This window comes from Apium graveolens, chromosome 5, assembly GCF_009905375.1.
Source record: "Apium graveolens cultivar Ventura chromosome 5, ASM990537v1, whole genome shotgun sequence".
Classification (NCBI taxonomy): domain Eukaryota; kingdom Viridiplantae; phylum Streptophyta; class Magnoliopsida; order Apiales; family Apiaceae; genus Apium; species Apium graveolens.
In genome coordinates this window covers 312131320-312146139 of record NC_133651.1, presented here as the reverse complement: position 1 = coordinate 312146139, position 14820 = coordinate 312131320, and the positions used below count along the sequence as shown (strand labels likewise).

At 34.3% G+C, this 14820-nt stretch overlaps 2 protein-coding genes across 6 annotated transcripts; both read left to right on the top strand.

Annotated features, from left to right (window-relative positions):
• The first annotated feature begins 640 nt into the window (after positions 1 to 640).
• On the top strand, positions 641 to 9252 carry LOC141659422 (copper-transporting ATPase HMA4-like). 5 transcript variants are annotated; one of them, XM_074466279.1, is made up of 9 exons: positions 641 to 790; positions 2674 to 2914; positions 3452 to 4197; positions 4310 to 4781; positions 4870 to 5037; positions 6137 to 6391; positions 7299 to 7421; positions 7955 to 8437; positions 8649 to 9252. In XM_074466279.1, exons 2-9 carry the CDS (start codon positions 2681 to 2683, stop codon positions 9039 to 9041), a joined length of 2874 nt encoding a protein of 957 aa, XP_074322380.1. In that variant the 5' UTR covers positions 641 to 790; positions 2674 to 2680; the 3' UTR covers positions 9042 to 9252. The 5 variants fall into 5 exon arrangements, with proteins under 5 accessions (XP_074322380.1, XP_074322379.1, XP_074322378.1 ...); XM_074466278.1 differs by having other exon boundaries at positions 671 to 897; XM_074466277.1 differs by having other exon boundaries at positions 675 to 831.
• Positions 9253 to 10441: 1189 nt separating this feature from the next.
• Positions 10442 to 14095, top strand: LOC141659421 (ADP,ATP carrier protein 1, mitochondrial-like). The gene is made up of 4 exons (XM_074466276.1): positions 10442 to 10596; positions 12174 to 12691; positions 12823 to 13194; positions 13512 to 14095. Exons 2-4 carry the CDS (start codon positions 12197 to 12199, stop codon positions 13806 to 13808), a joined length of 1164 nt encoding a protein of 387 aa, XP_074322377.1. The 5' UTR covers positions 10442 to 10596; positions 12174 to 12196; the 3' UTR covers positions 13809 to 14095.
• The last annotated feature ends 725 nt before the right edge of the window (positions 14096 to 14820 follow it).

Sequence of the window (14820 nt, the reverse complement as noted above, 5' to 3'; positions counted from 1 at the left end):
ATTTCATGCAATATGAACACATATTAACATTGTAGAAGATGTTTAGTTGACCCTCCACGAAGTTAAAATACCAGTATTTTTATTCTTTTTTATATAATATAATATTTTTTTAAAAAGTGAGAGAAAGTCATTTATTTACCCCACCGAATACTTTGTAATGACTGATTTTAAATACGCTAGTTACACATCATGAATTTAAAATTGTTCATTATAAAACGATATCTAATTGATTTCATGATAGATTTTAAATGTGCTAATTACATATTATGAATTTATGATAGTTCGGTATATGAATTTTCATTTTTTATTTTTAGTATCGTTTTATCTAGAATCTTAATTCGAGTACATGTTTAGACTCGAACTCGAACTCCATATCAGAACATGAACTCGATATCGATCATGGTCGGTATTAAATGTGCTAATTACAAGTTATAAATTTATAAAATTTCAGTTTATAAAGTAATACCGGATTGATATCGAGTTCATGTTCTGATAAGCACGTACTCGAGTTAAGATTTTAGACGAACAGATAACGAAAATAAAAAAATGAAAATTGTCAACGAAACGGGAGGAGGGTTTTAGCAAAAGATAATGGTGGGAATTTTGAAAAGGGCGTTTAAAAAGGGGGTCCAACAAAAAGCCTTATAAAGCCTGCACACATCCGAATAAGACACAAACAAACACAATTGGTGCGCCATTTTTCATCCCTCTTCTTCTCTCTAACCTATACATACACCTATACACACAAACACAATTCATAATTCAACTCTATCCTCTTCAATCATCCAAAGCAAGTAACACACACACACACACACTAGTCTTACATATATTGTATGTATATGTTTGTGTTTGTTATTATATAGATAAGCTTGTGTTTATTGTTTTTTAGCTTGCTTAGTAAGTTTTGAATTCAAACCCTAATTATTCACTTCTAATTGTTTGTAGCTGTATCTAATCAATTAAGGACTGGATTTGTGCTAACTACGACTTGATTCGAGTTTTCGTGTCTTTTGCTTTTATTTTTTTCATTAATTTCGTAAGAATGATATTGAGTTGTTTGTTTAAAGTATCATTTCGCTCGGTATTTGATGAGTTTGAGGAATTGTAGGTGTGTGACATGTTTAACTTAATTTCGTAAGTATGACATTGAGTTGTTTATTGTGAGTTTTTGCTTGTTTAGACTTTGGAGTATCGTTCTGCTCGATATTTATGAGTTTTGGGAATTTTAGGTGTTGATGACGTGTTTAATTTCATTTCGTAAATTATGTTGTGATATCGATTGTTTGTACTGTTACATTTGAGATGCTCCTTTGGAATAACCGTAAAAGTTATATTATGTTTTAGGATTTTTGAAATGAGTTATATTATGTTTTAGGATTTTTGAAATTGTTTTACGAGGTGAAGAGAGTAGTTCAATTAGCTGCGTATACAAAGTCAACTGAGATGATTGATTTATTTTTATTATCGGATTACAAAATAATTCTCAACTTAATATCACATTGATTCTGTCGATAATTTTGGTGTGGTACTGTAACTTAGTTGAGTTAATGATAAGGAGTTCATGTTATCTTGTATATATTTTGGTTTAGCTCGACTCAAGCAAGGTGTCAAGTTTGTTTCAAAGAGAAAAAAATGAGTTTATAATTCCCGAAGTAGGGAAGATTGTCGTTAGCGAGGACTGATTCATTTCCTATATATTCTTTTAACTAAGTGATCATCTTCTATATTTACCTCCTTAGTTCACTATCTCATCTTAGCTAGACTTGTCTTTGTTATCCGTTACAAAAAATACAAGTCTACAATATAAAAATTCCTCTATAATAAGCAAGTGAACAAAAAATGCTTCAGCTAGACTAGGGTGAATTTTTATGATTGTTAGAATTTGCAATTCAGTTTTTTTTTACTCTTTTTCGTTCATCTGGTGACTACCTATCTTAAGTAAGTAGGAAATTATTTTTTATTTTTTCTTTGTGCTTAATATTGTTTTATTTAATATTAATATGCTAGATATTGAGTTGTTTTTTTGTTATATTATATAATTAAATTTTTTTCTAATATTACTTATTGTTCCATTACTTGATTGCTTGTAGCAGAAATGTAGATTGATTCTTTAGAAAAAATATTCAATATGTTCAACCTAAGATGAATAATTATGACTCCAACTTTTTGCAGTTTGTGAAGCTATTAAATAGCATACTATTTTTGTATTCTGGTCACATCTTTTGGCTCAAGTATTTCAGATTGTATAGATTTATTAGCTGATTTTCAAAGTGTTTGTGTTAATTTTGTTTAATGATTTGCCAATAAGTGTGCGCATTACTTAACAAGAGCATCTTGTTCATATTTAGGTTGTATTGAAAGGGAGGCTGATACTCCTAATGCCCTGTTTTCCTTTATTTCTAAGGACAGAGCTTATCAATGAAATTTCTGGTTTGATTAGAAAAAAATAGCATGCTATCCAAAACTTAATGAGTCATATAACAAACATTAAGGGAAAATTCTATACATTTACCATAAAAATTGAAAAAACTCTTTATCCGGAATTATGATGGTTCGGTATTAGATTAATCCTGTTTATTTCTATGGTGACTATATAGTATGTTAGAAAGTTTGGTATCTCATCTTTTCCTCCCTTCCATTAATTTTATTTATAAATAATGTGAACAATTTTAGGACAGAGATGGAGATAAACGGAAAGGATGAGCTAAAGTCACCACTTTTGGAACATTCGGAGGGTACTCTGGATGTAGAAAAAATTACAAAATCAATTATGTTTAAAGTTAGTGGCATTGAGTGTGCATCTTGTGCTACTTCCATTGAATCTGCACTTGAAAAGTTACATGGAGTGGAGAGTGTAATGGTTTCACCTCTTCAAGGCCAGGCTGTAGTTAGATACATGCCAGAACACATTAATGTAAGTTGTAGCTTTTAAACTTTTTAATATGAATTCATTAGTTAGTATATTAGGTGATATTAAAATACATGACTTGCGTGTTTGTATACATATATATTAGTGTGTTTGTATCACATACACACATGTGCACCTTCATTATCTTTCAGAAAATGTATATTATAGAGGGAATACGTTTGGGGAAATGATAGAGATCAAGGTGAAGTAGCTTGGAATCTCTTAAGTAAAATTGATTAATGAATATCAAGAAACATGGTAAACAATAGGATAAAAAAATGATATTTTTATTATATATGAGTAAAATTCAACATTTTTATTTTATAAAAATTTCTGTGGTATAGATGTTTTATTCTTCTTAGTTATGTTTCTATTCTTTCCTTTGTATCATGGATGCTGCTATTAATTGATTTCGTCAATTCTAGTTTAGACAAATTCTTAGATGACCTGTTTGTACTCTTTTCGGGTCTCGGTCTTGAATTTTCTTTCTTCATCCAATTTTATCTTACATAAGAACCTGTTATGGTAAAATTTCGGATACAGGCAAAAAAAATAAAAGAAACCATTGAAGATGCAGGTTTTGAAGTAAATAACTTTCCAGAGAAAGACATAGTGGTCTGTCGGCTCAGAATTAAAAATATGGCATGCACAAACTGCTCTGAGTCTGCGGAGCGTGCCATTTCAATGGTTGATGGAGTAAAAAAAGCAGTAGTAGGTCTAGCTCTTGAAGAAGCAAAAGTTAATTATGACCCAAACATCACCAATACTGATCATATTATTAAAGCAATAGAAGATGCTGGCTTTGGAGCTGATCTTATAAGCTCTGGAAGTGATGTGACTAAAGTACATTTCGACCTAGATGGCATCAGTTCTCCAGAAGATTTATCTGTCATTGAATGTGTACTTGAGTCGCAGGAGGGTGTGCAACATGTCGAGATGAACTTGGAGGAGCACAAGGTGACTGTTAGTTATGACCCAGACATTGTTGGTCCAAGGTCTCTTATACGTTGCATCCAAGAAGCTGGCCAGGAACACAAATCTTATCATGCAAGATTGTACAACCCACCAAGACAGCGGGAGACAGAGAAGAAACACGAAATCCAGATGTACAGAAACCAGTTTTGGTGGAGCTGCATATTTACTGGTCCTGTTTTGATTTTCTCAATGGTACTGCCGATGCTTCCTCCTTATGGGAACTGGTTAGATTATAAGGTTCATAATATGCTTACCGTTGGGATGCTGTTAAGATGGATTTTTAGCAGTCCGGTTCAATTTATAATTGGTAGAAGGTACATATTTATTTCTTAGACAGCAGTTTGTCAGTATTATATTTTTTCCAAGGCCATGTTTAGATAATTATTTTTCACCTCTGAGAGCTTCCTGTTTTAATAATTCTACCAGATTTTACATTGGATCCTATCATGCATTGAGAAGAAGATCTGCTAATATGGATGTACTGGTGGCTTTAGGCACTAATGCTGCTTACTTATATTCTGTATATGTATTAATAAAAGCATCGACTTCTGCAACATTTAGGGGAAGTGAGTTCTTTGAAACTAGTTCAATGTTGATATCATTTATTCTCCTTGGAAAATATTTGGAGGTTGTAGCTAAAGGGAGGACGTCAGATGCTTTGGCAAAGTTGACTGATCTTGCTCCAGATACAGCTCACCTGTTAAACTATGGTGTTGATGGGAATATCATATCTGAAGAAGAAATTAGCACTCAACTTATCCAACGGGATGACATACTTAAAATTGTTCCAGGCGCAAAGGTTCCTGCTGATGGCATCATTGTTGATGGTCAGAGTCATGTAAATGAGAGTATGATAACAGGAGAAGCAAGGCCCGTTGCTAAAAGACCTGGTGACAAAGTACAAAAGTTGACTTGCTTAGTCCATTGAAATATTCTGCTATTGTATTATTGATTATTTAGAAATGTCTTTTACTGACTCCTCACAGGTTATTGGTGGTACAATGAATGAAAATGGATGTTTGCTAGTGAAAGCCACTCATGTTGGCTCAGAAACTGCACTCTCTCAAATTGTTCAAATAGTTGAAGCTGCGCAGCTTGCCAGAGCACCTGTACAGAAATTAGCAGACAGGATATCAAAATTTTTTGTGCCTGCAGTGAGTTCATCTGGTTCTTCGTCCCTTTAATTTTAATTTCCTTTGTATATATTGGTAGTTGGGAATCCTTATAATAGTCATTACTGGGATTGTGGTAAGTTCATGCTAATTTAGTATGGGAACAGGGAGGCACACTGAAAAGTACAAGGCACCAATCTTACACTTAATAGCATGAGCATTTGGTAGAATATATATACTCTCTAATTTGATATAATTCCCAAAAATGTTTTTTGTACCTGCAGTGAGTTCATCTGGTTCTTCATCCCTTTAGTTTATTTTCCCTTTGTATGTATTGGTAGTCACGAATCCATTTTAATAGTCATTATCGGGAATGTGGTAACTTCATGCTTGTTTATTATAGAAACAGGGAGGCACATAGAAAAGTATAAGGCCCATTCTTGCACTTAGTAGCATGAGCAATCTGGTAGAAAAATATATGTTTTCTTTTTGATTTATTTCCATTATTACTCTTAACTTCTTTTCTTAGTCCTTTAACATTCTTAAGATATTTTTAATTTCTTTTATCCTTGATGTCAGCAATTGTGGTCACAGTATATATTCCTTCATTTATATTTTTCAGATTGGGGTAACTATGTGGTATTGTGGTGAACTTAGGAAATTACCAAATAAGTTGATTTGCCTTCTCAGCTCCAAATTGCATCAATGCATTATGCATCCACTGAGCACTGAGCTGATACTGTATTTAGCTTCTGTGTTGCAGAAGAAACAGAAGCTGGAATCTGACTATATGCAATTTATAGATCACCTATTAATTCCTAGAGGAGACGTGCAATCCTAGACTAGTTTGAGTATACCTGCATTCACATGAAATGAAACCCCTAAAAATTTTGATTATTGAAGAATCTATTTGAAGTACTAGGAGATACCCACAAAATGTTAATAACACCTAAATGCACTGGTAGCAACAAAACACCACCTAAGGGCATACTATGGATATACCAACACTTTTAGAGTTTTAGTTATGTTGTTATACTTGTATCGTTATTTAAGTTCATTTCAAAGTTCCGTGCACTTATTATCAGAATTATTCTTTAAAGTGTCTTAACTAAGTTGATCTGTTGTCCCCATAAATTGTCAGGTCGTCATAGCAGCTTTTGCTACATGGTTGGGATGGTTCATTCCTGGAGAAGCAGGGGTTTACCCTAAAAGCTGGATACCAGAAGCTATGGATGCATTTGAACTTGCACTGCAGTTTGGCATATCAGTCTTGGTAGTTGCATGTCCTTGTGCCTTGGGACTGGCAACTCCAACAGCAGTCATGGTTGCCACGGGAAAGGGTGCTAGTCAAGGTGTGCTTATCAAGGGTGGTGATGCACTAGAGAAGGCACACAAGGTACAAGCAGTTGTATGATTCTGTATGATAATTTTTTGGCCTATATGTAGGTTTTAAGTTTGTTAACATGATAGCGGACCACCAGATGGGTCATTCTATTAAGAGTTTGAAATAATGGATGATGGATCATAAGGAAAAAGAATAATGGCCGAGTTGTAACCTACTAGGGAAATTAGGAAAAAAAATTTTGACCATCTATTTCAAAATCTCCTAAAATATTTATTTTGGAGTCAATATGTTTAGACTGTGTGGGATCTTGAAGGTGTTAATTTTTGTGCAGGAAGGCTATATATTATTTGGATACTCTTGTTGTAGTTTATAGAAACATAATAATTAGGCCCTGCCCGCTGCCGATGGTCTCAGTTGATCATCATCAAGTTCATTAAATGAACAAATTACTAGATGTGAGGGTAATAACTAGCTGTCTTTGTAATGAAATGGAGACGGGAAGTATTTATATTATCATCTTTTCACTGAATCGGCATGAGGCAAGAGGACCTGCATTAGAAGTAATTTGTTGTTGGTACTAGATTGTATGTATATATATTACAAAGTTGTAGAGGAAGCTTGGTATTCATGATGTCACCATACTGACATCGTTTTGCTTATGTCATAATCCTGCTCTTTTTTTAATCCATCTACGATATGAATTATACTTCGAATAAGAATAAGATTTGTGTACTATGACGAGTTCACAGATCAAAACTAAGACATTGATGGCTTCTCCAACATTCTTTATAAATTTAAGCTGTCAATATGTGGGTTAACAATAAATTAAAGGATTTGTAACTATATTGAGTTGCACTTTCATACAATCAGGGAAATGTCTTGCCATTTATATACTTCAATGCAAGTTAGTTTACACTATCGTAATAAGAGCTTATTAGATTGATGTGTCAATCTGTAGGTGAAAACAGTTGTCTTCGACAAAACAGGCACATTGACGGCTGGAAAACCAACAGTTGTTAGTGCAAAGCTTTTTTCTAAATTTTCAATGGAGGAGTTCTGCAACGTCGTTATAGCAATAGAGGTAAGCTTCTTTTTGTAATTATAGTTTTTAACTGAAAGAGAGTAACTGACAATTGGTAATTCTTAAGTTTGTTTGGAAAAAAGAACAAAGGCATTTAGAAAGACTTGATAGTTTGCAACAATATTTTAACTTCTTTAGCATAATTTATATACCAAGGTTGAGAATCAGAAATATAAGATCATTTTTTTATGAACATTAAACACGAATTTCCAAAGATCCCAGCTGACTAGCTCTATGACTAATAAATGCATTTAGTAAATTGCTTAAAATGATTGCTGCAGCATAGAGTCATAGACGTTTAGCTATATAATGCAGTTACCAAATCTAAGATGAATATTAACTCTAGTTGGTCGTGGAAATGGTAGAGCTCATGAGTCATACCCTTCAGGTCACTGGCCTTTTCTCTGTAAATTCGACTGGAATTTAACTATCAGAAAAAATTAAATGAACATATAATTGATCAACACTTGTAAAATTCATTGTTATTCTAATTATCATCATGTGGGTGCTATTATCTTCAATTTAATTTCCAGGCAAATAGTGAGCACCCAATAGCAAAAGCAGTGGTTGAGCATGCTAAGAAATTTCGCCAATATGGGTCTCATGCTGAACAGACATCTGAGGTGAAGGACTTTGAGGTGCATCCAGGAGCTGGAGTGGGTGGAAAAGTTGGGGACAAAACGATTTTAATTGGGAACAGGAGGCTCATGTGGGCTTCTAATGTCCCAGTTCTTCCAGAGGTTGATGCTTACATTTCAGAAAACGAAGAATTGGCTCGTACCTGCATATTAGTCTCTATTAATGGGCGGCTTGCTGGTGCTCTTGCTGTTACAGATCCAGTGAAGCCAGAGGCTGCACGTGTTATATCTTTCCTCAAGTCAATGAACATTTCATGTATAATGGTGACTGGTGATAACTATGCTACAGCAACTGCCATAGCGAAGGAGGTTGGAATACACGAGGTGTTTGCTGAGACAGATCCATTGGGTAAAGCTGATAGGATCAAAGAATTGCAGGTTATTTTCATATTGATAATTCTACATAAGTTTATTTGTTTTCTGCCTATTGCAGTTATAATGAATTTATAGAATTTAGAAAGAATAGTTTATATACTCGGCAGCAAACCAGTTTACTGGTTTCATTCTGTCGATATATATTTCAAAATCGTATCAACGTAAAACTGCCATTGTGAAAATTTACATCTGAACCCTGATGCAATGATGCCAGATGAAAGGTACAACTGTGGCAATGGTTGGGGATGGTATAAATGACTCACCAGCACTAGTTGCAGCTGATGTTGGCTTGGCAATAGGTGCAGGGACAGATGTAGCAATAGAAGCAGCCGATATAGTTTTAATCAAGAGCAACTTGGAAGATGTTATCACCGCAATAGATCTTTCCCGTAAGACAATTTCTCGTATCCGCCTCAACTATGTCTGGGCACTCGGATACAACATACTAGGCATGCCTATTGCTGCTGGAATCTTGTTCCCGTTCACTGGAATCCGCCTACCTCCTTGGCTAGCTGGAGCTTGCATGGCTGCATCATCCATTAGTGTGGTTTGTTCATCGCTTTTATTACAGTTTTACAAGAAGCCGTTGCATCCAAAGGATGATTGATGTTCTATTTTATTATAATTAGTTAGGTAAATTGCAACATACAGTTCATGTATTGAGCTTTGCAATAAAATGAAGAACATCACTACATGTAGTTTTTTGGGATTCTTGACATTCAGGTAGACATTAAAGAACAGCCAGATTTTTTAGTAATTAGGATGCCCAACCTCAAACTTTGAATGCTTCTTTTAAGCGTCTACATTTGCTTCCTCTACTCTTTAAGAGTTATAAATGTTGGAATTGTCCCAGACGACTGGGAAGTGGTCATAATTCTATTTTTGTGTAGTTCTACTTTCTGTAAAATATAATACTCCATTTGGTCTTAATTTATCTGTCTTGTTTGACTTTTGATGGTCAAATGAACTCAACTTTAACTATAAATAAAATCTTATTTTTTCATTATTTTGAAAAACTGAAAAACATATATTAAATTACATTAAACATACTTTTAATGATATAATTTTTATAATTTTTTTCGATAATCGAATAAACGTGAGAGCCAACCCCCGTTTTGTCGTGTGAAATTTTTAGTCAAAGTTGAGTCAATTTAACCGTAAAAAGTCAAACATGAAATTTTTAGTCAAAGTTGAGTCAATTTAACCATAAAAAGTCAAACAGGACAGATAAATTGGGACGGGGAGTATATTGTAAGTGTTCTAAAAAATTTCAATTTAAGTAACTAATTCCTTATTAGTCCATCTTTTATAAGATTTATAAGGGGTCGACCCGATTCAATTTTTGAAATCCGATTTTTATGTATGTATATATATCAATCACAGTTTTATTTGAAAAATATTTGAATCCCCAAATTAATATTTGAAATCTTTCCCAAATATTTATGTATGCTTACATGTAAACTACACAAATGGTAACATTAAATAAGAGGTCGTGTGTAAATATATGTGTTTACAATTAAATTATGTCATGTCATTTGATAAATTTTTTAAAAAACAATCAAGAATAGCTGGTACTACTTAGGCTAAAATTCTATCTAACAAATAGCTACTATAATAATTATCACGATAGAGGTAAATGTACGTGACTTTTGTATAAAAAAAATGTCGCTAATAGGGAAGTTATATTGTGTATTTTAATAAAATAATTTTTTTAATTAAAATATATAATGATAGATGTATTCTTCGTATATTCATATTAAGAAACTTTCGCACTTGCCTAAGTTAAGTTCGGTCCAGAAGAATCAAGCTCTTTCGATTATACCAGATTTTTCGCTTAATGGAGTTACTCAAATTATTTGCGCTAAAACAATAGTTCTATTATATTTATTTTTTTGAGAAGAAATTGTTTTACGAAAACATCCTCTTAAATCTTAATTAAAAAAGGGTAAAATCTGCTTATATTTTGCCTCGTTGGACGCCAGGGATATTCCAGTAATTTTGGTTTGACGCTGAGTTGTAAACAGTATATAGGTAGTGGAAGGAGAGTGAGTTGAAAACCCTCTTTCGCTTTCGGTTTGCATTTTCTAACAAATCTAATCCTTCTTCCTTGTTCGTCTCTCCCCTCCCATCTCACCGCTCTTCCCGAGGCGAGTCGAACTCAGGTCTCTCTCTCTCTCTCGCTCTCTCTCTCTCTCCCTCTCCCTCTCTCTCTCTCTCTCTCTCCCTCTCTCTCCCTCTCCCTCTCTCTCCCTCAAATCTCTCTCTCTCATTTTGTCTCTGTTTTATCTCTCTCTCTCTCCCTCAAATCTCTCTCTCATTTTTTCTCTATTTTTCTCTACTGACAGTTATATCTCGTCTCACTGTTTTTTGCTAATTATAAGTAGAATTGTTTATAGATCTATCTAGATCAGCACTTTCACACACACATATTTATTTATTTATTGATCTCACTTTTTTTACTGAGATCTGTGTGTTTGTTGACTAAATGTTCTTGTTTAGATCTGATTATATGTTTTTGTGTGTGTGTGGTTAAAAATGCTTGACATATTTGTAGTACAGGTTCTGTTAGATCTGATTGTTGTAAATCTGAATTGTACTGTTTGATTGTGTACGAGTATGAGGTTTAAATGTTTTTTACGATTACGAGGTCTCGGTGATTAGATCTGTTATTAATGCTTAATTTCTGTCTCGAGACTGGATCAGTTTTAAGCAGCTGGTTTTGTAATTATTTTCACCTAAAAGTTGACCTAAATTACAGATTGTTTAACTTCTAAGTTTGGATCAGTTCTTCGACACCACGCTGTAAATATACTAGATTAGTAAGAAGTAGCTGATATTATGAAATGTGAAGGAGTTATTCATCACTAAAATTGTCCTGTTATGTACATGTGAATCTGCCAACTTGATGAAAATAGTCTTACTAATTAGATACCGTGAAAGAACTTGAAATTGAGAATTTAGTGTTTTAGTCAGAGTGATGGCTGTCTTGTACTGTTATAGCCACTTTGCTCTTTTGTCGCTGGCTGTGGTAAGCTTTTGTGTACTCATTCAGTCATTTGAGATTTTAATGTGTTGTATTTTTCACGCTTATAAAACATTGTTATCATTAGTAGTTAGTAATAAATGAACATGTCTTTTCGAAAAAGAATTATTAGACTGCTCAAATGTAAATGGCATTTTGACTCCACATTGATGTGAGATTTGACCATTTTTCAGTACTATAATTTCATAATCTTGTTAATTAAATTACCGACTTGCGTGATGCATATTAGATGAAATATTACTGATTGATATGCTGCCCTCTGACATATAAGACGATTATATACCAGAGATTATTGAGGAAGTTAATTGTACTTTGTGTAGATGGGTGAATCTCCCTAAAATCTATACACATATAAGCAACAGGGAAAGGAACATGCAGTGAGTAGTACATCTTAAGCTTGTGTCAGCCCCCATGATTATGTTTCTGTACTGAATATATGATATATTTCTACAATTGGTTGTTTGCGTTTGTGCATGGCAAGCTCCTTTAGTTTTTGGTTGTATATGTTCCAGGTACTAATCTTAGTAAATTATGTCAGTAGTAGTCTTTTAGCTCCTGAGTTATTTGTCTTCTGGATTGAATAACCGGTCACCTATTCAAACTACCATTTGAATGCGAGGGCTCCCCAATTTGGTTCAGTTTCTTTTAGTCGTAGCATTTAATTTATACATTCTGACTAAATTGTGCTTTATGTAGGAGTTTTATTTTTGCCAGTAGAAATGGCTGAGCAGAACCAGCTTCCAACTGTTTATCAGAAATTCGCTACCCAGTATAATTTTGGTTCCGGCCTTTCACAAGATGTTAAGAGTACCTATGGAAGCTTTCCTACACAGAGAAGCCGTTTTTCCTATGGGAATTATACCGGTGCAGGAATGCAGTACCCCACGGCACGAACATACCCAGCCACCCAGGACCTTCCATTAGCTTACTCTTCACCTGTGTTTGTTCAAGCACCAGCTGAAAAAGGGATTGCAGGTTTTGCCATCGATTTTCTCATGGGTGGAGTCTCTGCAGCTGTGTCCAAAACTGCTGCTGCTCCAATTGAGCGTGTGAAACTTTTGATCCAGAACCAAGATGAAATGCTCAAGACTGGCCGTCTTTCTGAACCTTACAAGGGTATTGGAGAATGTTTCAGTAGAACAATTAAGGAAGAAGGCTTTGGCTCCTTGTGGAGAGGGAACACTGCTAATGTCATCCGTTACTTCCCCACACAGGTTTGTGATTATTTTTTTGCCAACTAGTTTTGTGATTATTGTGCTTAATATACCAGTGACTTTCAAAGAACGCTATCAGCGTTTTTGCTTTTAAATATGCCAGTTTAATAGCAGAGTGATTTTTTCTACAGGCTTTGAACTTTGCATTCAAGGATTACTTCAAGAGTCTCTTCAATTTCAAGAAGGACCGTGATGGCTACTGGAAATGGTTTGCTGGTAACTTGGGATCTGGTGGTGCTGCTGGTGCTTCATCATTGCTCTTTGTCTATTCCTTAGATTATGCTCGAACCCGTCTTGCAAATGATGCAAAGGCTGCAAAGAAGGGCGGAGAGAGGCAGTTCAATGGATTGGTTGATGTTTACAAGAAGACTCTTGCCTCTGATGGTATTGCTGGGTTGTACCGTGGATTCAACATCTCATGTGTTGGCATCATTGTGTACCGTGGTTTGTATTTTGGAATGTACGATTCACTTAAGCCAGTACTCCTCACTGGAAAGTTGCAGGTACGTGGATGTTCATGTTCTCACTTCTCAGAGATTTATTTGTTAGGAGTTACTTCCATTTTGTTATATATATATATATGTGTGTGTGTGTGTTTGTATTTTAAAAAATGTTGTCCTCCAAGCATAATTCTTTGATACTCCAGATATGTGCATATGTGTGTGTCTCCGTGTGTAGAATGGAGTTCAATTTCACTTCGTGAGATTGCATTTAGTGCCTTGGAAATGCCTCCTTTGTCCCTATATGTGTTTATTATTTACCTTGTCACTTGTATTTCTGCACTGACATAATTTTGCAATCTACTGGTTTGTTTATTCAGGATAGTTTCTTTGCTAGCTTTGCTCTTGGTTGGGTGATCACAAATGGTGCTGGCCTTGCCTCCTACCCCATTGATACTGTACGAAGAAGAATGATGATGACATCCGGTGAAGCTGTGAAGTACAAGAGCTCCCTTGATGCATTCTCTCAGATCCTTAAGAATGAGGGACCCAAGTCACTGTTCAAGGGAGCTGGTGCTAACATTCTCCGTGCAGTTGCAGGTGCTGGAGTGCTTGCTGGTTATGACAAGCTTCAGGTGATAGTATTTGGAAAGAAGTATGGTTCAGGGGGAGCCTAAGTACACCCTTTTTCATACATGTTTTAAGCCATAGATGGTGATGAAAATCTCTGCCTTTCGGATTTTATAATTTGAGAAGACTGAAGAGCAATTAGGTCATTTGAATAACTAAACACTAGGATTTAAAAGTCCTAAACTTCATTCCCTTCAAGGAGGGGTTTTGTTTCATTTTATAAACCTTGTTAGATGCGGAAGGTGTGTCCTTTGATCAGAGTTTTTAAACTGTCATTCTTGTATTTTAATATCAGTCTATCTGAATGCAACCATATCATGCATTTTCATTTAAATTTGTTTGTATTTTTCAATTTTTCTTTCACGTCCTGAGTTTTAGAAACCACTCATAGAGTCGGAGTTTTATACCATCTTTTTGGTGGGCCTTAAAGTGTGAGCCCTGCTCCGGTAATTTGTAAACATTTAATAATATTGTCGTGCATTTGTTCTGTGTATGCTATATCTGGGCCGTCCGGGCCTAGGGTCTCGACGGACCCTATATTTTTAGGCAAAACTTGTCTTGACCCGGTTAAAAGCCCGGGCCTTTGGATCGGCCCGATTAAAATTCTGAAAAAATTTGGTTAAAATTTGATTATTATAATATATTTTTTTATATATTTATGAATTCACATTTATTATAAATATTAATAAAACTTTAAACACTTATATATTTAAATATTTGTGATTAATAATATTATTTATATATTTTATTGCATAAATAATAAAAGAAGATATGATAAAATCCCACCGGATTGTTTACGTTACTTTTCGGCACGCTTTTCAATGCTTGTTTAAAGTATAGTTTTATAATATTATTTTTTTGAATAAAAGTTTTATGTTTAAACTTTTATTCAAAAAAATAATTGAAAAAATATTGTAAAACTATATTTTATAAAAGACTCGAAATGCGTGCTGAAGAGTAACGTAAACATCTCAGTAGAACGGAGAGAGTATTTGGATAATAATGATAAAACATATTATTCTATAAACATATTTATTTTTTCCCGAACTTAAATGTTTT